At 35.1% G+C, this 27972-nt stretch overlaps 2 protein-coding genes across 2 annotated transcripts; one reads left to right on the top strand and one right to left on the bottom strand.

Moving 5' to 3' along the window:
* The first annotated feature begins 515 nt into the window (after positions 1–515).
* Positions 516–27743, top strand: LOC131395827 (olfactory receptor 8J3-like). Its single transcript, XM_058527642.1, has 3 exons — positions 516–614; positions 3336–3425; positions 26254–27743. The coding sequence occupies exon 3, from the start codon at positions 26274–26276 to the stop codon at positions 27219–27221; it is 948 nt and encodes a 315-aa protein (XP_058383625.1). The 5' UTR covers positions 516–614; positions 3336–3425; positions 26254–26273; the 3' UTR covers positions 27222–27743.
* Positions 8268–9200, bottom strand: LOC131395828 (olfactory receptor 5T7-like). The gene has a single exon (XM_058527643.1). The coding sequence runs from the start codon at positions 9198–9200 to the stop codon at positions 8268–8270; it is 933 nt and encodes a 310-aa protein (XP_058383626.1).
* Positions 27744–27972: the final 229 nt, after the last annotated feature.

Here is a 27972-nt window from a genome sequence, read left to right as displayed (position 1 = left end):
TCCAGCCCTTAGGACTCTTGTCCGCTCTCTGAGGATTGCAGCTGGGTGGGGCGGCCTCTGGCACGGGAACACCCAATTGTTATAGGCTGTGGAAGGTGGGGCAAACCCCCTATGTGTGTCTTTGAGAAGCACAAGTCTTCTGCAGCTGAAAAGCCCCACCGCCTACAGGTCCACACACAAGGTCAACACAATCCTGACCCGTGTGCACGCCCTGACCTCCTGAAGTGGACTCCGTCTCTCCACGGCAGGAGCCCCACACACTCCACCACCGCCCCACACTCTCCACCTGCTCCTAGTGCATGCCCTGCCCCACTGAAGTCGGCTCAGTTGCCAGGCTGCAGAGAATCCAGTCACCAATCTATGCAGGCCCACAGTTGCCTGAGAGCTTGTTGATGGGTGGGGCCAGTCTCTAGGGTGGGCTGCCTGCCCTGACTAAGCTGGATTAAATGAGTGCTCTAGTGGGTGGGGCAGACCCCGGGCTAGCAGGCCCCAGGGAGAACTCCAATGAAGTCTGTGTCAGCACGCCCACACCAGGCCTCAACAATGGCTGCCGCCAATGTCCCAGTCCCTGGAGAGGTCTCACCTCGCACTGTAGAGCACTCAGAGCGTATCAGGTGAGTCTCTTTTCACCAAAGCACTGTGCACTTTTCTTTCTGGTGATTTTTGGTTGCTTTCTAAATGGGTTAGTTTGTGCATGGGCCCTTTAAGAGCCGGTTTTAATTTCTTTGTGAACCAGCTTTTCTGGTGGTACTCCCCAATGTTATAGTAGCAGGCAAAGTCAGATGTTATGCCACTCGTCTCGATTGTGCTGGGTCCACAAAATGCCCGCAACTGGGGTGCTCCCGGCTCAGGGCCCCACTCCTCCAGGGAGGCTGCATACCTGTGCGCTGCTCCCGGGCCGCTGTGAGTCGCTGTGGCTTGTGAAGGCAGCGTTTTTCCTCTCCAGAAGGGAATTTCTGCCTCTTCTACCTCAATTAGGATTGTTATTTGTTGCACGGGTTCCTCTTATCCAGTTTTCAGTTCTGTCTAAAGGGTAATTTTTCCATAAGTAGGTGTAAATTGGCTGTGTCTGCGGGAGGAGGTGAGTTCAGAGTCTGCTTACACCGCCATCTTGACTTCTGTCTCTATAATATATTTAGAAAAGGCAAATTATAAAGAATAAGCAAGATAGCTTTGAAAAGAACTGAGGTACCAGGTATTAAAACTTCTAAAGCTGGAGTTATTGAGACAACATGGCATTGGCAAGAGGATGGGCAAATACATCATGGAACAGAATAGAGAACTTTAGAAAAAGACCCACGACTGTACAGAACTGCAGTGTATGACAGAGGTGGCATGTTAGGACAGTATGGCAAAAATGTCTATTCAATAAATGTAGCTGGAGAAAATGATTATCCCTGTAGAAGATGATGAAATTAAATGTTTAGCTCATCCGTATAAAAATCAATCCTAGACAGGTCAAGAACTTAATGCTAAAAGAAAGTACTTAAGCTCTTACAGTCTTGAAAACTAAAACATCTGGATATCTCTAAAGAAGCAGAAATTTCAAGAAAATCAGAAGAGGAATTCAAGATTAATTAGGCAGATTAAATCTACCTCACAAAATTACTCTATCCAAAAATCTATTCATGATATTAAAATATTAACCAAAAAAATTAAAAATAAGTGTTCATTAGCAGCAACCAAAGAAAGAAAACGGCAAGGTGTGGCACTTTAAGCTACAAAAAGCTATACACAAAATGATACATATTTCACAGTAGTTTGTACAGTTTGGTCAACCTCTTCATCCCAATGTCACAGTGTTCTAATTTTACACATCCCTGGAGATCTTCTGAAACACAACTGAGTTGATAATGTATGTGCTCCTCCCACAACCACCCCTACCCAAGCACTGAAAGGAAAGAAACAGGGAAACTGAGCAACAAGCCTTTTACCTGATGGAAGCTCAAACTCCAGAACTGCACTAGGACTTGGGGAATTTATCTGAACCCTAAGGATGTCCTCCTATGCAAGTGCAAATACCCAATCTCAACTAAGTATTCTGTAAGGTTGTGCAAATGTCCTCAAAGGAGATAAATGGGTTGGGAAAATTGAGAACATTGGCCTCCCATTCAAAGGAGGGAGAGAAAGAAAGAGGGAGGACAGAAGAAGGAAGAATCTTGAATGGCTCTAAAAATGGGTCAGGTTCATTAGTCTTTGGGTGAGTTAGCATCAGCAGAAATATGTACACTATTATTTTAAAATTATAAAAGAGGACAAACACTCATACTTCTCCCATCCAACACTGCTAGTAAGGCCCTAAGTGCTTATATATGTTTCCACTCCTTATTGTGTAAAACACACTGCATTATCTCCATAAGGGGACACTAACTCTGCAACAAAGTGGCATTAGTGAAGGATATGAAATCAATATAAATCTTTTCTAATTACAACTTTGAAATGTGACAAAATGTGCTGCTTGGCCAATCCTACTAAGTGAATACCAAAATTTTGTAACTTAAGATGTACAGAATTATAATCACTAGATGTGGTAGTCGATGCCAATCCCCAAACAATTATTATGTGGCTTGTCATGATCACTGAAAACTTTTAAAAAGTGTGCTTGATTATAATTACATCCTGCTATGCTAGATTCTCAAACATGTGGGCAAAATTCTGTGTGCTGAGTGACATGGTTTGTGTTGTACCTGTGCCATATAACTGGGACCTGTGCTGAGGGATGGGAAGGTCTCCTACCCTCCTCTTCCCATCCATCAAAAATAATTTTTGTTATTCGCTTGTGACACGTGCAATTTATAACACGAAGGACAACAGATCAAGAAGAAAATTTCCCCTAATACATTTAGGTATATTATGAGAGAGGGAAGGGAATACACAAGCCTGGGGTGATGAAGTGTTTAAGGTGGCAAGTTTGCCAATACTGAAAACAGAACACATGTAGCCAATTAATAATTCTTCCAAGGATTGATCTTCCTTGATTCTTTAATTGTACAGATTTTAAACTTGGTTTTGCCCCCACTATGAATATGTAAGGAAATACTTCAAAATCTGTAGACTCACTATCCAAATGAAAACAAATTTAACACAAAGATAGTAGGGACAAAGGCGTCTTAGTATTGTTGTGCCAGGGACACATTAGCCTAGGTCAAAAAGTTTATTGTATATTATTTTGGCTTTGCCATCATCTTACTATTGCAAAAGTCACTGTATCAGACACATCGGTCTCCCCCTGCCTTGTCATTTTTGTCCACCCCTGATTTGGCCTACAGCCATGGTAGACTTTTTCTGGCATGCTGGCAGCTTCCCACCTCAAGTGTTTTACTTCTTTTCCCTAGGGCAAAGTGTCTTGAAAGCTTGCTCAGACCATATGCAAGGCAGTTTGGAAGTGCCTGAGATTTAATGTGTCAAGGAGGAGTACTCAACTGGTAAGGGACAGGTTGATAAACACCCAAGCTTTCCTAGCCTTCTTTTGGACAATTCCTAGAAGAGCTCTGAAGGATACTTCAAAGCATCTTGAGTGATGGAACTGTAGCTGCTTACAACGGTCATCTATACTTTACTGCATACTTTATTATTTTTCTCCCTTCTCGGTCTCACATTTCCTATTCCCTCATTTTTGATTCCTGAAATCCTCTACCAAATAAGCGTCATATGCCAAATAGACATCTACCAAATAAACATCAGGTCTTTGCCTCAGAGTCTGCTCTTGGGGGAATTTACACTCTGACAATCTCAGTCTCTTGTATGGTATTAGCAAAATGAGGCCACACATCTGTATCACAAATCACACTTTATGGATGCATGATAATAAGAGATAATCATAATATCATATTACTGGATAATCAGAAACCCTATCAGAAACTATCACTCTCTGAGGCATAGATGCTCATGAGGCATCAATAACCCCGACCTGATGAACAACATTTTTACTTAGACAACATTCTTGGTGGAGCTTTCAAAAAATACTTAGTCCCCCTTCAGAATGTTTATTGTCTAGAATCCCAGTGTAAGTATAGAAATAATAATGAATAGAAACAAGGCCCCTTACTACCCTCAAGCAACATAATAATAGTGGTAAAAACATATCATAACTACAGGAAGTATAGTTATGAAAAGAGATTATTAATATGTAGTATATAATATATTGAGTCTGGCACTGGTGACTATGCTTATATCTACAATTTAAATTGAAGACAAGTGTCAATAAAAGTCATTTAGTAATCTGCTCACCTAAAATGAGGATGAGTCTGGTTCCCTCAAGTGATTAACAGCTGAACTGCAGCAGAAGAATTTATGAGCGTCTCTTCCCTTTGGACACTCCTTTGGGGGCTTGACTGTCCCTTGAGAGCCTGAATGTAATTTCTTGCTTATTCCCAAAGCGTGTGAGAACAGGAAACAGCTCTTTCACCTCTTAGGTTAAGTTTATTCCTAGGTATTTTATTCTTTTTGTTGCAATTGTAAATGGGATGGTATTCTTTATTTCTCTTTCTGCTACTTCGTTGTTAGTGTACAGAAATGCAACTGATTTTTGTATGTTGATTTTGTATCCTGCAACTTTACCATATTTTTTTTATTACTTCTAAAAGTTTTCTGGTGGATTCTTTAGGGTTTTCTATATATAAAATCATGTCATCTGTAAATAGGGAGAGTTTCACTTCTTCCTTTCCAATTTGGATCCCTTTTATTTCTTTCTCTTGCCTGATTGCTCTGGCTAGGACTTCCAGTACTATGTTAAATAGCAGTGGTGACAGTGGGCATCCTTGTCTGGTTCCTGTTCTTAGAGGGATAGCTTTCAGTTTTTCACCATTGAGGATGGTATTAGCTGTGGGTTTCTCATATATGGTCTTTATTACGTTGAGGTACTTTCTTTCTATACCCATTTTATTCAGAGTTTTTATCATAAATGGATGCTGTATCTTGTCAAATGCTTTCTCTGCATCTATTGCGATGATCATGTGATTTTTATTCTTCATTTTATTAATGTGGTGTATCATGTTGATTGATTTGTGAATGTTGAACCATCCCTGAATACCTGGAATAAATCCCACTTGATCGTGGTGTATACTCTTTTTAACGTATTGTTGTATGCGATTTGCTAGTATTTTGTTGAGGATTTTTGCATCCATGTTCATCAGTGATATTGGCCTGTAGTTTTCTTTTTTTGTCTTGTCCTTGTCTGGTTTTGGTATCAGGGTAATGTTGGCTTCATAGAATGAGTTAGGGAGCTTCCCCACCTCCTCAATTTTTTCGAAGAGTTTGAGAAGGATAGGTATTAAGTCTTCTTTGAATGTTTGGTAGAATTCACCAGGGAAGCCGTCTGGTCCTGGACTTTTATTTTTGAGGAGGTTTGTGATTACTGTTTCGGTCTCCTTACTGGTGATTGGTCTATTCAAATTCTCTACTTCTTCTTGATCCAGTTTTGGAAGGTTGTATGATTCTAAAAATGTATCCATTTCTTCCAGATTGTCAAATTGCTTGGCATATAGCTTTTCATAGTATTCTCTTATAATTTTTTGTATTTCTGAGGTGTCTGTTGTAATTTCTCCTCTTTCATTTCTGATTTTACTTATTTGTGCCTGCTCTCTTTTTTTCTTGGTGAGTCTAGCTAAAGGTTGGTCAATATTGTTTATCTTTTCTAAGAACCAGCTCTCGGTTTTATTAATTTTTTCTTAATTTTTAAATAGTTTATGAAATAATTTTGAGAGTATGTTCCATTAGTCTGTAACTGTAGAATTTGTCTGAAACTTATTTAAATGTGGATTGTGTTAGGGACAAACTGTATCTCGATATGAGTTCTCAGTGTCCACCAGCAATATAGAGACTGACAGTTGACACCAGGAATCCTTCTATCAGGATCTATCACCCTGGGCAAAATAATTACTTGCTTTTACTGATGTTAAGTCATTTATTAGTTCTTGGGGACAGTATATCTTATATTTTAAAGAAACTTAGGAAGCTTCTTATCTGGCCTAAAACATCCATCAATTCTTCCAGTTTGAAGGCAGGAAACATTCCTTTTTGTACTAAGATGAAATATACTCCCTGTACTGATGCCTCATTATTCTATATAAATGTTCAAGCAGTCTAATTGATCCATAGGGATGCTGGACACAATTGTTTAACTCGTGTCATCATCACTTCTTCTTTACCAGAAGTAAACCCTGTCTACAATTTGTCACTATAATTTTGCAGATATTTTAATCAATTTATATTATATACTGAATATTTTATTCTGTAAAGTTTTTTTTTATTCAGATGCCTGGTTTTGGTCTCACCCATGTTAACTTGTTTAGCTATAGATTGTTCCCTGATTTTGCTGGGGATGTGAACTTATTAGACATTTAAAAATTGTTTCCCAAAGTGGTTGTAACTTTTATACTCCTACAGCAGATTAGGAATATTTCCTTTACTCCATCTCCTCATCATCACTTGGTAGTCCCAGACTGTTCAATTTCTGTCAGTGTTATGAGTATTAAAGAGTGTTTTATGTCATTTTACATTCACATTTTCCAGATCGTTATTAAAGCAAAGTGCATGCATTGGCCTAAAGAGGTATATTCTTTTGTGAATATTCTGTGTGTATTCTTTGTCCATAGTTCTATATAATTTTACCGTATTATTTATTGTTTCAAAAGATGTGTAATTATATCTATTTTCTCTAGTCTAAGGCTATTTCTTCTACTACATTAGGAATTATTTTTTTCATTCAAAGCCTTAAAATTTTAGAGCATAAAATTTATCTATCTTAGTGATTTTAAGTTGTGTTTAAGGATCTTTTCAATGCTGAATCATACACACGGACACACACGCAGACACACACACACACACACACACACACACAGGTTCAGTCCTCGTTTGCATGGTTTGGTATGCAAGGATAGTGAATCAGTGACCAGGGTTTCATTTTGAGATTTGAAGGAAGGAATCATTTGAACAGTAGTGGGAAGAACCTTTCAAACTGGAGAAAATAAAGGCAGAGAAATTGTGGTAGGAATATATGATGGTAAGAAATGTTCTGAATAAGAACTCTTGAGTTATTATTTAAATTTAATAATCCCAAATTAGGGAAATATCCTTAGGTTGGATCTAATTTTGAGGAGATTGTCTCATTGGAATTAAATAATGATACCCCTTGAGGGAGAGAATGAGTTTTCACTAATAAGCAATAAAAATTAATAAATAAAAATGAAGGAGGGAAGGGTGAACACTACAACTTAAAATTTTCTTTGAGGGAGACATCTTTGCAATGAACATGAGGTCTGATGGATGCGAGGCTTAAACATGCACATAGGAGAGAGTCTCCTCTCTGTCTTGGTTCTTGGCTGGGGCACCGAGGACTGTGGGATCCGCAAGGGCATCAGAGATGGGTAGGGATCAAAGGAAAAGAGAGCTAAAAGCTGAGTCAGGGCTGGATCTTAAGGAACCCCATAAAGATGGGCCAGGGCTTAGTTGTGGGAAGACCTCAATCTGCCTGACAATTACGGCTTTTTCTCTGAATTGTGCTTTACTTTTGTTATACTTGAGTTTAAGTATGATATTCATAAATGCTAATGCCTACACTTTGTTTTCCATGAGAAACTAAAGATGGGTTTATTGCCTATGCTCTGGATGAAATAACAAAATGAGGAGAAATGCACCCTCACAAATCAGCATGGTAGTGACGCCAAGAATTTGAACACATTCTCTGTGATCCTCAAACCACTGTCTGTGATTAGATGGGTGTCAAAGTATAAATCTAAGGATGGAGGCAGAGTGCTTTGAAGTGGAGTCAGAGAGCAATGACTCAATGGAAAGTGGTCTCTGATTATGTGAGCTATGATTTTCCTATTGATTAGGTGGTATTTGATCAAGCTAGTCAGATATAATTATAATGCTATTTATAATTGCAACTACGGGAGCATATACATTTGAATTATCTGGAGATGAAAGAAAATAACACACAACACTCTAAAGTAAAGATTACATACATATATGCCTGGGTGTGCGTATTTGTGTTATCTACATCAGTATAGCTTCTCATACATATATGTGTGTATACATATATCAGTAGAAACATATTAAGAAGCAAATGGATGATACAGTTTTTTTCTGCATATAAAAACAGCATAGGTAGACTGTTAACGCTGATCTTTATTTTAAAATATCCAGGGAAACAGAAAGACATGAATAAATTAAAACAAAAGATGTTCATCACATCCTCTTGATATTGAGACACAGAATATCACTCTCAATTTTTTTAAGTTCAATTTTTACTGTGAACATTTACTTTATTGATAAACTATTTTTTTCCTAAACAACTTTTGCATTGCCTCTTTTACATCTTTGTTCCTCAAACTATAGATGATGGGATTCAGCATGGGAATCACAATGCTGTAAAATATTGACACTATCATGTCATGATCAAAAGTGTAGCTGGAACTTGGTCTCACATACATGAAGATAAGTGTACCGTGAAAAATTGACACCCCAGTTAGGTGAGAGCCACAGGTAGAAAAGACTTTTTGTCTCCCTTCAGCAGAATGCATCCTCAGAATCACCACCAGAATGAAGCCATAGGAGATGAGGACGATCAGGATAGTGACTATCTCAATAAATCCCGCAAAGTAAAAGAGTAGAAGCTGGTTTGTGTGAGTGTCAGAACAAGAAATAGCGAGGAGAGGAGGGATGTCACAAAAGACATGTTTAATTTCATTGGATGCACAGAAGGATAGACTAAAAGTAGCCACTGAGTGTAAAGTAGCATGCAAGATGCCACCAACATAGGAAGCAATGATGAGTGGCACATAGACTCTGGGCGACATGCTAAGTAAATACAGGAGAGGGTTGTAGATTGCCACATAGCGATCATATGCCATTGCAGCCAGGAGAAAGCATTCTGTGGTCCCAAAAGTAATAGCAAGAAACATCTGTGTTGCACATCCAAGGAATGAAGTGACTTTACTCTTTGACATAAAATCTACTAACATATTCTGAGTAACTACTGAGGAAAAGCAGGCATCCACAGATGATAACACACTCAGAAAATAGTACATGGGGTTGTGGAGCCGGGAATCCCCAATGACCAATACAATCAGTCCCAAATTTCCCATTAGAGTAAACAGGTAGATGGCTAGAAACAGGAAGAATAAGATGCTCTGCAGTTCAAGATTGTCTGTGAAGCCTTTCAGTACAAATATAGTAACATCAGTGACATTCTTCATGTTGACACCTCATGGAACAAGTTGAAAATATTCATAAAATTAAAATGTATTTCCTACAAAAAAAATAAACAATATTGTGACTCAAAAGATGGTGAGCTATGTCTTCATGTTTATTTTACAGCAATGTGTAATTTCCCGGTTGCAGATCAGGAAACAGTGACAAGACAGTGGGTCAAGTGTTCATGCCACTCATTGCAGAATCAAAAGGAAAATATGGGTGTTCACTTCCTGGCTGATTTCATGTAATTTTTAAAACCATCAGGTCAATTGGTTAATTTACCACTCTATTCTGTTAGCTGTTTTCATATTAAATCACATTAAAATACCAAGTGATTGGCTAAAATATAATTTCCTTCTGACATCCAAACGTTTCAGATAGTATATCAGTGTACAGAGCATTAGAATAGACTATAAGCAGTCTAGACCTCTCACTAATTGTGTAAAATGATTTGTGATAATCTCCTCACCTGTAGAATTTGAACATTAATATTTATTGTACAATATTGGAGTAAATTATGAAAGACAAAGTGTTCTAATTAAATTGAATTTTTACAAATACATTAAATATAAAATGGTCTGAATTAAGTTAGTTCTACAGAGCAGCAGCGTCTTGGATTGTAATATTTTATGAGCTAATCTCTAAACATTTTCTAACTCTGATAGGTCTTCTTGGGTGTATCTGAAAGAACTAATCAAGATTTTTTCAGGACGATGGGCCATGATTGAGTTAAGCAATTTTTTGACAACTTATATTTCATTCAAATTTATTTCTCAAATACTAAGAATTACATTATCCTTTTGTTGACTAAATAATTGGTCATATTAATTACTTTTGGATATCTAAATTCTATATGCTTTTCAACTCCCTTAAAAACTGTGGTTAAAAAGGGAAAAATTATTCTGAAAAATATATGATTTTTTCAAGGCATTATACTTGTTTAGGTATTTTTTATTATGGATTCAGTGAAATAAATATATAATTATTATTTGAGGCACAAAGTCATTCATAAAAAACAGTAATTAAAATATAACAACAAAAGTAAACAGTGCTTACATCAAGACATAAAACTTAATATTTAAGAGCAAAAGAGTAAACAGAAATAAAAGAAGAAATTGCATAAATATTTCCTGGATAATCTCATTGTTAAACAAATTAGGAGTCAAACTTATACTTGAATCCAAATTCTCAATTATTAGCCCATAATATAGCACAAGGTGAAGAATAGATTTTATTCAAGTTATTATTATTTTTTATTTTTTTTTATATAACCACCACAGGAAATTTAAGTCAGTCTTGAGGGCACACAATCTGCTGCAAATAATATTGTGCACATTATTTAAATTCATAATAGAAGTCAGGCTCCAGCTTCAACACGTTGACATGGATCCCATCAGTAAGAGAAAGAGCCATTTGGATTAGAAATAATGATGGAAGGAGAAGAAAGCACAGACCAACAATCTTCTGGGAAAGACAAAGTCAGGATTCCCTAGAAGAATTGTCAACATAAGGAGAAATTATTTTCATAGAATTATTGGAAAGAAAAAAGGCAGAGAACACAGGAAATACTCACATGCAACATCAGAGAAGGCAGAATTTAGGTTGAATCCTATGCATTGGAAATAAATTTACAGAAAAAGAAATTAGGGCTCTCAAACCACCTACTATAAGTAACTGAATAATTTGCATAACTGTAACACTATAAGATGCTTTTAAATATACCATTTAATTAAAATTGTGTTAATAATTTGATTGGAAACCTCCAAATATGTGTTTTTGCTTATTTTAAAGAGCCATGGGAAGAGTGACATGAATATTACTGAACAGAGGTGAGACTAGTGTTTATACGGGGCAAAAATGTTTATGGACATGAGACACAAAAGCAGACACAAAAGAAGTAAAATACTAAATTTGATGGGTATGATGAAATCTGTCTTTTCAAAATGTGACTGGGAGTCACAAGAAAACGGTCAGCCCCAACTCAATTCTTGACATCAGTTCAATGATATGCCTTGTTCAAGACAAATAGCATAGGATTTAGCATCTGAAAGTATGTGTTTACCAGCCAAGTTTATGATTAAAATCTATGTGTGATGTTAGAGTTTCTCTTCAAAGGTTAATCCTCTTTAAATAGTAGTATATTTGAATGACCAAGCAGAAAAAATAATATACAGCCACATAGACTAAATACATGTATAAAACTATTTCCTTTAAATATGCCCATTTCCAGTTACAAATTTAAGATGACCATAAAATTGAACTTTTGTCATTTGATGTCCATATTTTTAAAACATTAGCAGCTATTGGGTCACAAAGTTAATATTATAACTAACCATTGAAAAACATTTGTGACCAGAGCCTTGAGCCAGATATTTCATTCTTTAGCTACCTGTAATATATCTGTTTTGAAATTATTAATACACACAAAAACCAATGAATTAAATAAGGATTAAATCCAATGAATCATATTTTAGGATTTTTTCCCTATACTCAGTCTTTATGTTTCTGGACTATGCTTTAGAGAAGAAAGAAATTTTGTGAATTGTGTGATCTGTTGATACCAAAAACACTCACAGGTCACCACAAGTTCATTTGTTACATTACAGTGAGCTTAAATTGACTTGGGTAAATAAGATAGTGAAAGATGACATGTTCTACTTCTGCTAAATTTCTCTTGAAGCAGGCATTTCTACTAGAAGCCAAATAAATCTTATACGGGGTATAACGAAGTCAATATTAGAATATATTGAAAAGACTCAGAGGTATAAAGAGAAAATGACTATGATTCTTGAAGTATTTACTAGTATAGCATCAACTTTTTAAAATAATGTAAAGCCACTTGTAAAAATACAATTTTAATAGAAGGTAGAAAATTCCAAATATCTTTGGCTCAGCATTAAAACAGTGTTTACAAAGGAGAAAAATAATTACAGCCATATATTGAGCACATGCAGCAGGACTGGACTTTTATGCACTTTACTTTATTTCAGGTTTATAGCAACTCTCACAGCTAATATGGACCAGAGCCAAGATTCAATCCCAGGTCCCCCTCACAAGGATGCACTTTCACTATCTTGCACTGCCTCCTGTAATACCACAACTTCATTCTGTAAATGACTTCCCCACTTGTCACCCCCAATAAAATAAAAGATGATTCTTGATATATATTAAAATATTTTTTTAAACATTCTGACTAGAGAAACATTATGAAATAGTGGTAATCTGAAGTGGCTTCTACATTGCAAAATGAGCAAAATAAAAAGATAATTATAGTCATTATCGTTATAGCAAAACTATAGCAAAATATAAGCCCCCAGATAGTTGAATAATCAAATGTTTCTTGCCCTCCATTGAGAAGTTTTTCTTGTTGCTCTTGCTTTACTCTGATCTGCCCTCTTATATCAGGAAATGAAAGCACACACTCAATCTGGAGCACTCTCACTTAACTCTACAGACATAAAGCCCATAGTTTCTATTTTCTCTGTTATATTTATTCACCTGCAATAAGCACCAACTAAAGGGTTTAGTACTGGGGATTTTGTAACATATTTGATGTTGATATTTTAGGATCTGTCTCCTAAAATATTCTGCTAATGATCTGAAATTTTCTCTTACCTGTGAAACAGCAAAAGTAGGTTTAGATAAACTATGACTATGATTAATTTAAATTGTTTATATCTACTTACTCAACTGTTGATGAAACCCACAGGAGATGCTTCAAGGGGAATATGCCCCAATTCTCTTCTGATTCAAAACTGCAATATGATAATTTACTCAATAATAAAAAAGAAAATGGTTCTGGAATGATTCACTACACGTTGATACTTATTGAATAAATAGAACCTTTTATTTATTCAATTTATTCATATTTTATGTCCTCTGATTTATAATGATGCTTCAGATTTGCATTTTCCTAATGATTCATGATGTTAAGTGTTTTTTTCATATTGACATGTTGAACATTTGTCTGTCTTGTTTGGAGAAAAGTCTATCCAAGTGGTTTGGATTTTCTTCCACTCCATAGGTTGCATTTTCACTTGTTTGATTTTGCCTTTGCTTACAGTGTCATACTCATGATCATTGCCAAACTCAATGTCATAAAGCTTTTCCCTTATGTTTTCTCCCAGGAGTTTTACAGTTTCAGGTGTTATGTTTAATTCTTTGAGTTGAATTTTGTACATAGCATAAGAAGAGAATTGAATTTTATTCTTTTGCATGTGAATATCCAGTTTTCCAAACACAATTTGTTGATGTGACTATCCCTTCTCCATTGTGTATTATTGACACCCTTGTTGAAGACTAATTGACCATAAATGTGTGGGTTTATTTCTGGGCTCTTCGTTTTGTTCTATTGATCTATATGTCTTTTTTTTTTATTGCAATACCATACTCTTCAATTACTATAGCTTTGTAATATACTTTGAAATTAGGAAGTGCATTGACTCCAGCTTTGTTCTTCTTGCTCAAGATTTGTTTGGACATTTGAGGTCTTTTGTGGTATCACATGAATTTTCTACTTCTGTAAATAAAATAAAATACCATTGGCTTTTTGATAAGGATTGCGTTGATCATTTGGGTAATAAGGACACTTTAACAAATAAAAATTAACAAGAATTAGACATCACTTCTCACCTGTTAGGATGGCTATTATTAAAAAAATAAGATCACAAGTGTTGGTGAGTATATGGAGGAGTTGGAACCCTTGTGCACTGTTGCTGGGAGTGTAAAATGTGGCATTAATTATTGAAAACAGTATGGAGATTCCTCAAAAAATTTAATAACTATTTAATCCATCAATCCCATTTCTAGGTATCCTTCCAAAAGAACTGAAATAGGGATCTCAAAGACATATATGTAGTCCCATGATTATTGCAGCATTATTCACAATAATCAAGGTATGGAAACCATCTAAATGTCCTTTGAAAGATGAATAGATAAAGAAAACATTATATATATATATATATATACACACACACACATATATAATGGAATATTATTCAGCCTTAAAAAAGAAGAAAATCTTACCATATGTTGCAAGATGGATGAACCTGTAGAATATTCTGCTAAATAAAATAAGCCAATCACAGAAGGACACATACTGCAGAAGTCCACTTATATAAGGTATCGACCTTACATGTAAATTATATACCTCAATCAAGTGGTTTTACATATATATATATATATATATCTCAACACTTTTCTTTTTAATTACCATCCATCACCATACACAAGTGTCCTATCATCCCTTTTGCCATACTCCCTCCACCCTTCCCTTCTGGTAACCACCAATCTAATATTTGTATTTATGTATTTGTTTGTTATTGTTGTTGTTTTTATCTTCCACTTATGAGTGAAATCTTATGGTATTCGACTTTCTCCCTCTGACTTATTTTGCTTAGCATAATACCCTCAATGTAGATCCATGTTGTTGCAAAAGGCAAGATTTCATCTCTTTTATGGCTGAGTAGTATTCCATTGTGTATACATTCTTCTTTTTCCATTCATCCATTGATGGGCAATTAGGTTGTTTCCAAGTCTTGACTAGTGTGAATATTGCTGCAATGAACATGGGGGTGCAAATATCTTTTCACATTCATGCTTTGTGTACTTTGGGTAAATACCCAGAAGTGGAATAACTGGATCATATAGTAGTTCTATTCTTAATTTTTTTGAGGACTCTCTATATTGCTTTCCATACTGGCTGCACCAGTTTTCATTGCTATCAGCAGGGTGTGAGTCTTCTCTTTTCTCCACATCCTCTCCAACACTTGTTATTTCTTTTTTCCTTAATTATAGCCATTCTGATTGGCATGAGGTGATATCTCATTGTAGTTTTGTTTTGTGTTTTCCTGATAGTTAGTGATGTTGTACATATTTTCATGTTCCTGTTGGCCATCTGTATATCTTTTTTGGAAAAATATATTTTCAGATCCTCTGCCCATTTTTTAATTGGGCTGCTTTTTTGTTGTTAAGTTCTTTATATATTTTAGATATTAGCCCATTATCATACAAATGACTGGCAAATATTTTCTCTGAATTGTTAGCTTGTCTTTTCTTTTTGTTCATGATTTACTTTACCTAGCAGAAGCTTTTTAGTTTGATGTAGTTCCATTTGTTTATTTTTTCTTTTGTTTCCCTTGCCTGGTGAGACACGGTATTCGAAAATATACTGCTAAGACTGATGTTGAAGACCATGCTACTTGTGTTTTCTTTTAGGAATTTTATGGTTTCAGGTCTCACTTTCAAGTCTAATCCATTTTGAGTTAATTTTTGTGTATGGTATAGGATAATTGCCTACTTCCATTCTTTGCACATGGCTGTCCAGTTTTCCCAACACCACTGACTGGAGAGACTTTCATTTCTCCATTGTATGTTATTGGATCCTGTGTTGAAAGTTAGCTCTACACATATGTGTGGGTTTATTTCTGGGGTCTCCACTCTGTTTTACTGATCTGTGTGTCTGTTTTTGTGCCAGTGCCATGCTGTTTTGATTACTATAGCTTTGTAGTATATTTTGAAATCAGGGATTGTGATGCCTCAAGCTATGTTCTTTTTTCTCAATATTGCTTTGTCTATGGTGGTCTTTTGTTGTTCCATATATATTTTAGGATTCTTTGTTCTATATCTGTGAAAAATATGGTTTGGACTTGGATAAGGATTGTATCGAATATGTAGATTACTTTAGGAAGCATAAACATTTTGACTATGTTAATTCTTTCAATCCATGAGCATGGAATATCTTTCCATTTTCTTGTGTCTTCGATTTCTAACATCATTTTTTTTTTTTTTTTTTTTTTTTTTTGGTGTTCAGTGTACAAGTCTTTCAGGTTCTTGGTTAAAGAAGTTTATTTAAGTGGAAAACAAAATACCACAAATAAGAATAAGAAAATTATCAAAGAAAAAAATCACTGGTAAAGGCAAATATACAGTAAAGAGAGTGAATAAAACCCCTAGAAAGCTGGTATGAAGGTCAAATGACAAAAGTACTAAAAACATTTAATTTCATGATAAATGGTTAAGGAATGCACACACATACACACAAAAAGGCTACATATGATATCAAAAACATAATATGTGGGAGGAAAGGAGTGAAAGTGTAGGCTTTTAGTAAAATGTGAAACTGAAGAGACCACCAACTTAATACAGATTGCTATTTACATAGGTTATTATATAAGAACCTCATGGTAATCACAAACCAGAAACCTAGAATAAACACACACAAAAATATAGCAATTGGAATTCAAACATAATACCAAAGAAAGCCACCAAATCACAAGGGAATAGAGTAAGAGAAGAATTAAGAAGAACTACTAAAACACCCAGAAAAAAAGTAACAAAATGACAATAAGTACCTACTTATCATCTGCTACTTTAGATGTCAACAGACTAAATGCTCCAATAAAGACACACAGAGTGGCTGAATGGATTAAAAATAAGACCCATATATATGCTGCATCCAAGAGACACACTTCAGACCTAAAGACACTCACAAATTGGAAGTGAAGGGATGGAAAAAGATACTCCATGCAAATGGCAATGAAAAGAAAGCTGGTGCAGCAATACTTATATCAGACAAAGTAAACTTTAAAACAGAAACTGTACCAAGACACAAAGAAAGGCATTACATAAGGATAAGGAAACATTTCAACAGGAGGATATAACACAAGTAAATAACTATGGACCCAACGTAAGAGACCTAAATATATATAGCAATTAATAACAGACATAAAAGAAGAATTTGACAGCAACACAATAAGAGTAGGGGACTATATCATTCTACTTACATAAATGGATAGTTCATCCAAACAGAAGATCAATAAGGAAATATTGGCCCTAAATGATACATGAGAGCCAATGCACTTAGCAGATGTATACAGAACATTCCATTCAAAAACTACAGAATACACATTCTTTTCAAATGCACATACAGCATTCTCCAGGATAGATCACATATTAGGCCACAAAACAAGTCTCAATAAATTTAAGAAGTTTAAAATAATACCAAGAATCTTTTCTGACTACAACAGTATGAAACTAGAAATCAACTATAAGAAGGAAAATGGAAAAGCCACAAATGTGTGAGAATAAACAAAATAGTACTGAAAACTATTGTGTCAAAAAAGAAATGAAAAGGAAAATAAAAAAATACCTGGAAACAAATAAAAATGAAAATACGAAATGCCAAAATTTATGGGATACAGGAACAGAGCTATTAAGAGGGAAATTTATAGCAATACTGGCCTACCTCAAGAAACAAGAAAAAATCTTAAATAAACAATCTAACAATACACCTAAAGGAACTAGAAAAAGAAGAACAAAGAAAACTCAAAATCAGTAGAAAGAAGGAAATCATAAAAATCACAGTGGAAATAAATGAAATAGAGACTAAAAAAAGCAATAGATGAATTATTGAATAGATGAAATTGATGAAACTGGCTCTTTGGAAAGATAAACAAAATTGACAAACCTCTAACTAGACTCACCAATTATAAAAGAGAAAAGACTCAGATAAAATCAGAAATGAAAGAGCAGAAATTACAATGGACATCACAAAAATACAAAGGTCTATAAGAGAATACTACAAAAAGCTATATGTCAACACATTGGATAACCAAGAAGAAATGAATAAATTCTTAGAATCATGCAACCTTCCAAAACTGAATCAAGAAGAAATAGAGAATTTGAATAGATCAATTACTAGTAAGAAGACCAAAACAGTAATCAAAAAATTCCAGAAAAAAAAAAAAACAAAAGTCCAGGACCAGATGGCTTTTCCAGTGAATTCTACCAAACATTTAAAGAAGATTTAATACCTATCCATCTCAAACTCTTCCAAAAAATTGAAGAGGAAGAGCCAATTCCTAACTCATTCTATGAGGCCAACGTTACCTTGATACCAAAATCAGACAAGGAAAACACAATAAGAGAAAATTACAGGCCAATATCACTGATGAACGTAGACACAAAAATCCTCAACAAAATATTATCAAATTGAATACAATAATACATTAAAAAGATCATACATCATGATCAAGTGGGACTTATTCCAGGGATGCAGGGATGGTTCAACATATACAAATCAATCTACATGATATGCAACATTAACAAAATGAAGAATAAAAATCACAAGTTCATCTCAATAGATGCAGAGAAAACATTTGGCAAGATACAGCGTCCATTTATGACAAAAACTCTGAATAAAATAGATATAGAAGGAAAGTATCTCAACATACTAATGGCCATATATGGCAAACCCACAGCTAATATCATTCTCACTGGTGAAAAACTGAAAGCTATCTCTCTAAGAACAGGAACCAGACAAGGATGCCCACTTTCACCACTCTTATTTAACATAGTTTTAGAAGCCCTAGCCAGAGATATCAGGCAAGAAAAAGAAATAAAAATGATCCAAATTGGAAAGGAAGAAGAGAAACTGTCACTATTTACAGATGACATGATTTTATATAGAGAAAACCCTAAAGATACATCAAAAAACTTTTAAAAATAATAAATGAATATGGTAAAGTTGCAGGATACAAAATCAACATACAAAAACCAGTTGTGTTTCTATACACTAATAACAAAGTAGCAGAAAGAGAAATTAAGAATACAATCCCATTTACAATTGCAACAAAAAGAATAAAATACCTAAGAATAAACTTAACCAATAGGTGAAAGATCTGTACACTGAAAACTATAAAACATTGCTGAAAGAAATTTACAAAGACAGGAAGAAATGGAAAAACACACAGATCAACGGAACAGAATTGAGTGGACAGAAATGAACCCACACATCTATGCCCAGCTCATCCTCCACAAGGGAGCCAAGAACATACAATGGAGAAAGGAAAGTCTCTTCAATAGATGATGTTGGGAAAACTGGACAGCCACATGAAAAAGAATGAAAGTAGACCATTATCTTACACGATACACAAAAATTAACTTAAAATGGATTAAAGTCTTGAATGTAAGACCTGAAACCATAAAACTTCTAGAAGAAAACATAAGCAGTATGCTCTTCAACATCAGTCTTAGCAACATACTTTCAAATACCGTGCCTGACTGGGCAAGTGAAATAATAGAAAAAATAAACGAAAAGAACTATATCATAGTAAAAAGCTTCCGCACAGCAAAGGAAACCATCAACAAAATGAAAAGACAACCTAACAATTAGGAGAAGATATTTTCAAACCATATATCTGCTAAGTGCTTAATATCCAAAATGTGGAAAGAACTCATACATCTCAACAACAGCAAAACTAGCAACCCAATTAAAGTGAGCAAAAGACCTGAACAGACATTTCTCCAAAGATATGCAGATGGCCAACAAGCACATGAAAGGATGTTCAACATCATTAGCTATCAGGGCAATGCAAATCAAAACTACAATGAGCTATCACCTCACTCTCTTCAGAACAGCTACAATTAAGAAGACAGGAAACAACAAGTGTTGGAGAGGATGTGGAGAGAAGGGAACCCTCATACATTGCTTGTGAGAGTGCAAACTACTGCAGCCACTATGGAAAACAGCATGGAGATTCCTCAAAAAATGAAGACTAGAACTACCATACAATCTAGTTATTCCACTGCTGGGTATTTATTCAAAGAACGTGAAAATATAAAGACATACAAATACATGCACCCCTACGGTCATTGCAGCATTATTCACAATAGCCAAGACTTGAAAGCAACCTGGGTGCCCATCAAGGGACGAATGGATAAAGAAGATGTGGTATATATGCACAATGGAATACTACTCAGCCATAAGAAACAATGAAATCCAGCCATTTGTGACAACATTGGTGGACCTTGAGGGTATTATGCTAAGCGAAATAAGTCAGAGGGAGAAAGTCAAATATCATATGCTCTCACTCATAAGCCGAAGATAAAAACAACAGCAAACAATCACATAGAGACAGAGATTGGTTTGCTGGTTACCAGGGGGGAAGGGGAGAGGGAGGAGAGTGAAAGGTATAATTAGGCATGTGTGTGTGGTGACAGATTATAATTAGTCTTTGGGTGGTGAACATGATATAACCTATACAGAAATCGTAATATAATATTGTACACCTGAAATTTATATAATGTTTTAAACCAATGTTACCACAATAAAAAATAATAAAAATAAAAAATAAACCAGTGAACAATGAAAAGAAAAAAATTTTGTTGCAAAGAAGACTTAAGCCCCAAAGAAGAGAATTGTCCCAAGGCAATTTGCTTTTTACACAGTTCTGTTAGTCATAGGTTTGCTTTAGCAACACATATACTAAAATTGGAATAATATAAAATTCTATTCATCATTACACTCATAAAATATATATATCTAAAATATTCAATATTTAAAAATGCATATGCGGGGGCGGCCGGTGACGCAAGTGGTTAACGGCGCGCACTCCGCTGCGGCACCGGGGTTGGCCGGTTTGGATCCTGGGCGTGCACCAACACACCGCTTGGCAAGCCATGCTGTGGCGGCGTCCCATATAAAGTGGAGGAGGATGGGCACGGATGTTAGCCCAGGGCCAGTCTTCCTCAGAAAAAAAGAGGAGGATTGGCAGATGTTAGCACAGGGCTGATCTTCCTCAAGAAAAATAAATAAATAAAAAAAAAATAAAAATGCATTTGTGTGACAGGGAATTTATACACATGTTCAAATATAACAGAAGGGCTTGATTTTAAATATTCTGTTTGGCTCCTCTCTCGTAGGTATATTCTACCTATCTCAGCTGAAATATAATCATAAAAAAAGAGTAAAAATAATAATTTTATTACTTAGAGAATGGTTTCTTGAGAACACAACCTCCTTTTAAGATCCACTTTACCCCATTCCTTGAGATAATGACTATGCTAATTGTACAGTAAAAGTGGAAAGTGAAAGGGAAAAAACAAGAGAGTAGCATGATACATATACTATTTATAGATAGAGTTTGTCCTAATTTCACTGCTAGACCATTGGTTTCCAGCCCTTCAATATTACACTTTTGCAATAATTAATTTCTTAAAGCAAATGAGTTAATTTAAGAGACACACTTTAATCACCGTGCCCCTTAGCTGTCATAGAGTTGAACTCACTTCGATAATGTAGGCCCAAATTACAACAAAGACTCCTGGGGTATCTGGTTGAACTTCTAAAGGAAGACCTTGTTGAGAAACCAACCCCAGGTGGCATCTTCCCCAAGGACGTAAAAGGCAATTTGTGGATCCTTGACTCTCTTGTGCTTCAGAGTTTGGGTCTCAAAGGTTTATAAAGCCCCATAAACTCTCATGTCACAGCCACGTAGAGATTCTCGCTAAGAACCTGAAGCAGATTCTCCAGTACAGGTGTGTATACAATATTTGTCTTATTTTTGTATAATGGCTCATAAAAGATCCAAAATTCTACCTTTAAATAAACCACTTCACTTTTACTTTAGAAGGCATTGGGTGTTATATATAGCCAAATAATACAATGTTTCCACTAAGGTTTGTTTCCAAGATTTATAACTGTTTTGGGGAACACAGGGTGTCAAATATGATCCAGTTTTTATGTTTCCAAATTAGAACTGCTATCATTGTATCATATTTAATTAAATAAATTACATCACTGCTGAAACAGCGGGTTTTGCTCACTGAGATTGTTCATATCCTAGTTTTATTTCCACGATATTACCTAAAATGGGAAACAGTAACTCATAGAATATCTTGTGAAAGAAACCTGGATACATAACCACCCAAACTCCAAATGATGCTCCTTTTTAGAGAATATAACTCTGGATCACAAGTTTTCTCAGAAAAAAATTTTCTATTAACTCTGAAAACATACAGACAAGTGTATATAGAAGCATGATAAGTAATCAACGCAATAATGAAACACGTTTAGATAAACCATCTATCTAATAGTAAAATAATCTGCCAACATTTTAGGTGAGAAGATCTCAAAAAGAAGGACTGCTCCTTGAGGAAACTCACTGCATAAGCATGAGTAAGGCTTTAAGAAATGCAGACCTGTAGATTCCTGATTTGATAGAACAGAATCTCTATAACGTTCTCTAGAAGGAAATAAAACCCAGAAGAAAATGCTCATTTCCTGCATTGTTCTTCGTTCCACTGAACTAAAATAGGATGTTCAAAAATACATTTATTTTCTTTATATTCTGCCTTATCATTTTATAGTAAAAATAATTGTAAGTACATAGAAACTATTTCTACAAGCACTTTTTAATGCTACAATTATTCCTCATTAGACAGAAAACATTGATGCTAATTAAAAAGCAACTCATTTATCACTTTACCCTCCCTTTACCCATTAGTATTCAAAAAGAGATTGTAAATGCCTAGAGAATGATCAGGAATGACATTCTTAAATATGCCAAAATCAAGTTTGTTAGCCTCATTTGACACTATGTTCATTTCCAGTTTCTGATTGCATGGAGCCACTGCTACAAATGGTGAGTAGACTCCTTTGAAGATAATATGCCACTTCTCACAACAAAGTGGAGAAATCTCAGAGGAATTAATATGAGTAAGGACATGGAGGGTCAAGGTGAAAATATATGTTCAACATGTGCCTGAAAGTGTAGTATGACTAGAAAGGGATTTGGACATGATATGTGGAAAGCATTGAAAATGAGGCTAAAGCGTATTTCAATGATCCTAAAACATAGCTCAGATTTCGTTATCTTAATTACTCAAAATCTTTAATGACTGTCACTTGCCTATCAGCTAATGTGAGAGAATCATGACATGGAGACCAAGAAGGATACAATAGTCAACGACAGTGTTGATGAAAACTTGACCTGAGGAAGTAGAAGAGAAGGATGCTTAGGACAGTATAGTATTTATGGAAATTGGCAAATAATACCCTATGGAGTTTTGAAAGAGAAAATTAGAGGATGGATGCATGTTTGTTCTGAAAATTTTTTTTTGAAAAAAAAAAACTTTTGAAAGTTTTTGCTTTTGAAAGTTTATTATTGCAATTTAAAATAACGTATATAACCAGCAACACACTACATTCAGCTGAAATAGAGGAGCTGATATAATTTGGAAGCATTTCTTTTGGGTGATAGATGATATGTTTGCCAAGGGAGACAAAGGAGAGACTGAAGGCTGCAGACAAAATATTAAAAATTGTAAACACAGAGAAGGCAAGATGAGAAAGAGGCATGGGAGGGAACACAGAAGGAAAATTCTCTAGTGTAGTGTTTGGGGATAAAAGGAAAGCTACAATCTCAAAACAGAGGGTGGTCCCTCAGTGGAAAAAAATGCAGATTCATTGAGGAACATATTAGGAATTTTGTTAAAAATTTTTAAAAAGATTTTGAAATAGATGAAAAAAATATGGTACCATCATGTAAGTTGAGGTCTCTTAAGTTTGCAAGCCTAATCACCAATGTGCTCCAGATGTAAATATAAGCCTCAATGATTGTTTAAATGTCTCCTTAGCACAGATAGCTTTACTTGTTCAAAATATCACTTTGACCACTCCATCTTAAACCATATCCTCTGATATGCAAAAAATGTCACGGCCATTGACCTAAATGCAACAAAACGACTGACGTCTTTCTTGATCTACCCCCCACCTGTCATTCCTTCATATCTCTCTCATGTAATTTATCAATATGAATTATTTAAGATATCACGTTGTCTCTGCTCCTGACTGTTCAGTGTGTCTTCTCTCTATAACCAGCTTCTCCACTTTGGCCCAAGTCTGCATTATCTTACACTGGGAATCCTATAACAACTGCTTGACTCATTTTTTTTTTTATTTCCACTCATAATTTCTACCCCTTTAATCCTATAATTCATTTTCTTCATAACAGCAAGAGTAATCTTTTTAAAATTTAAAGCTGATCATATTCACCTTCCTTAAAACTTATCAATGCCTTACAATTCACTTAAAATGAAATCCAAATATTTATTGTGACCTACATTATCTGATTCTGCTAATTCTCCACTTCCTCATTATTTTCCAGTCACACTAGCCTACATTAAGTTTCCCCTCAAAAAGAAACAAAAAAATCCAACTTCTTTTCTACTTCACAGCAGCATTTTCAAGAAATACACTTCTGCCTGGAACCTTGGAATGTTCTTCCTGTGATTTGTTAAATAGTTGGTTCCGTCTCATTTTTAAGGTTTCAGTTCAAGTCACCCTTCAGAAAGGTCTTCCCTTAACATGCCATGTGAAACAATTCTCCCAAGTTATCATGATGCATCTTTTTGTTAAATTTTCTTATATTTACTACAATTTACAGTCATCTGTTTATATGTTCTGTTACCAGCTTTTTGTCTCTTTTATTACTGAAAAAAACATCCATGAGTTGAGGAACAAATAACCTATCTGAAGCTTGAGCATTGCCTGGCACAAGTAGGAAATCAACAAATACTTGGTAAATAAATAAATAGGAGGATGATTCAAAGAAACTGAGGGAAAGAATGATGTTTGGAGTCAGAAACAAACTGATATCATACACTCAACAATGTTAGAAGTTATTTTGGTTTTATTTCTCCAATTCTTTTTGCATTGTTGCTTCATTCTTTTTTCTCACAGCAGAGTAATTTTCTATTTTTCTTTCTGTTGTATCCTTTTTTTAAGAGAGATAATGTCAGTAACTTTGGGTTGTTACAATTCAGGCATTCATGATACATAATCTTTTTTTTTAAAAAAAGACATTATTGAGGTAAGATTGACATACAAAAAGCTATACATACTTAATGTATGCAACTCGATGAGTTTGGAAATAAGTATACATTCCTGAATCCTTCACCACAGCCACTGCTATAACCATATCCTTCATCTACAAAAATTTCTTCTTGCCCTTTTAATTTATTTTCATTATTATTGTTTTGTGTGTATGTATACTTCAGTTTTTGCTAAAGGTTAGACCTTACATTAAATGATGATGTAGTCTTGGCTCTCTGGAAGTGAACTCCAAATCCTCAGATAAGAGGCTAGGACAGGACTTTCTTTGGGCCAGGTGTCCTTCACGGGAAATATCAATTGTGACTGGAAAGAGACTCTAATTGGCTTAAATAAGAGCAGGTGACCATCTTTCCAACAAACATCCCCAGAAAAATACTCAATCATATTATAATAGCATAATGATTCTACTGCAAATATAGGCAAGGTAATTATCATAGAAACTCTATAAAATGAGGATGTTTAATATTGTGACAATAATGAAAAATATCAAAATGTGAAAAAATATCAAGAAAAGATCAACTAAAAATTAAGGCAGGATACATTTTATAAAGTTTTAAAATAATATAAAATTATATAAATAAAAAATACCGATCAAAAATAAAAACACAGTGGATAGAATGTTAAGAATTGGGTCAAATTTGGGGGCAAGAAGTAAAAGAATTATGAGAGTGAAGCAAAAGGAAGTTGAATCCAGTAAAGCATAGTGTGATGGAAATGCAAAAATGATAACATTTTCACAGATAGCATTTTCTCAAAGCTGAAAAGGGAATCAGCAAGCTGAAAAATATATATGAAGAGATATATTTGTGGAATATTTGTTTATTTCCAATAAAATTGAAAACTCGAAAAAAGCAGTTAACAGATATGCATGGTAGAATTTGCAAGTTCAATGTACATCGATTAGAAGTTATAGAAAAATTGAATGAAGAAAATAGACCAGGATTGTGGCTAAATCATCTATTCTTGAGATAAAGCAAGAAATATCAGATTGAGAAATCAGTAAACGATGTTGAATTGTTTGGGGCATACAATTCATCAAGCCTTGCTCACACTGAATGCAAGAGACATAAGAAATGAATCATGACTTCTATTGTTTGTGAACTTACAAGATATTCATAATTTAATAAAATTGTGATGAAGTAAATCTTCAAAATATGCGTGATGCTGAATCATCTAATTTACTGTACTTGCTTTTTCTCTCTCCCAAATGATTGCAAGATTTATTTATTAGACCTAGAACCTTGAGTTTAATCACTGAGTTAGATTACTACATGATTGCAGGAATTCTCACCCAAGGAATTGCCCTTGCCATCTAATGGCAGCCCTGGAAAATAATTCTTGACAGTTTCTAACCAATTCTCCTTTCCTTCCCCAAACAGATGAATTTCCAAGCTCTTGCATGGCTCCTGGAAATTTCACCAGGGTCACTGAATTTATTCTCACAGGCGTCTCAGAGCGTCCAGACCTCCAGATCCCACTCTTCTTTGTGTTCCTGCTCATCTATGGACTGACCGTGGCCGGGAACCTGAGCATCATCACTCTCACCAGTGTTGACTCTCAACTTCAGACCCCCATGTACTTTTTCCTCCGACATTTGGCTGTCATCAATCTTGGCAATTCTACTGTCATTGCCCCTAAAATGCTCATCAATTTTTTAGTAAAGAAGAAAACCACCTTCTACTATGAATGTGCCACCCAACTGGGAGTATTCTTGGTTTTCATTGTAGCTGAGGTTTTCATGTTAGCTGTGATGGCCTATGACCGCTATGTGGCCATCTGTAATCCCCTGCTCTACATGGTGGTGGTGTCTCGGCGGATCTGCCTTCTGCTGGTGTCCCTCACACACCTCTACAGCTTTTCAGTAGCTGTCGTGGCTTCATCTTCTGTATTCTCTGTGTCTTATTGCTCTTCCAATGTCATCAATCATTTTTTCTGTGATATTGCCCCACTATTAGCATTGTCCTGCTCTGATACCTATTTTCCAGAAACAGTGGTTTTTATCCTTGCAGCTACAGATTTGATTTTTTCCATTGTCATAGTTGCAGCATCTTATTTCAACATTGTTTTGTCCATTCTAAGGATACATTCATCAGAAGGAAGAAATAAAGCCTTTTCCACGTGTGCTTCACATATGATGGCAGTCACAGTTTTCTATGGGACAATGCTATTCATGTATGTGCAGCCTCAAACTAACCATTCAATGGATACTGATAAAATGGCTTCTGTGTTTTACACAGTGGTGATTCCAATGTTGAATCCCATGATCTACAGCCTGCGGAATAAGGACGTGAAGGCTGCCTTAAAGAGATTTCTGACAAATTCATGCCGTTATTTTAAATCCATGTGAACTCTGTAGGTAAATGAATAGAAGGTTAAGATAGGCTGCCGTTATGTCAGAGAAAGCAAAGAGTAGGCGGCTGACTTATTTGCTTTACAAGTACATAATCCTGGGAATTAAAAGGGGCTAGGATTCAGGAAGCAGTGAATTGAAAATTAAACTGAATTTCTAGCCGTTATGTGGTTAATAAAGAAACAAAGCATTATTCACTAATTTTGCCAAGAAATATGCCGGTAGCTAAATTGAAAGAAATATTTCCAAGAGTCAGGAAGGATATAAGTTAAAAAAAATTAAATAAGTTACAATGGAGCAACAAAATATGAACAAGAGAAGTCAATCCATCTTTCTTATTCTTTGGCCTCCTCTTCTGCTCCTGTCAATGCACCTTGAAAACCTGTATTTACAGTTGCCTAAAAACGTTCTTAAAGCTAAGTTAGCAAAATTAAACTGACATATTTGAAGGAAAACTCCCTCTTTCTTAATATCATTTGAATAAAAAATGTACACTACAGATGAATTGATGTTCTGAAAGCTAACCAAATATAATTGAATGTATTTTTATTTCAATTGATATAGTTTATATAATTTGTACTCTTTGAAAGACACAGAGCACCATCATTGAGTATGCTTTCCCGCTGGGCACTATTTGATTGATATACTTTGTGGATTCTGTGAAAGTTTTCCTTTCTTGTTATTCTAAGTATCAGTCTTCTTTAGTGTGTGTAATAAATGTACCATATTGTTGTATTATTAGGCATTC

This window comes from Diceros bicornis, chromosome 31, assembly GCF_020826845.1.
Source record: "Diceros bicornis minor isolate mBicDic1 chromosome 31, mDicBic1.mat.cur, whole genome shotgun sequence".
Classification (NCBI taxonomy): Eukaryota; Metazoa; Chordata; class Mammalia; order Perissodactyla; family Rhinocerotidae; genus Diceros; species Diceros bicornis.
This window is presented reverse-complemented; position numbering and strand designations above follow the sequence as displayed.

Bases quoted from the DNA above. Each gene is read 5' to 3' on its own strand.
- LOC131395828 (XM_058527643.1), bottom strand. From the start codon at position 9,200: ATGAAGAATGTCACTGATGTTACTATATTTGTACTGAAAGGCTTCACA.
- LOC131395827 (XM_058527642.1), top strand. From the start codon at position 26,274: ATGGCTCCTGGAAATTTCACCAGGGTCACTGAATTTATTCTCACAGGC.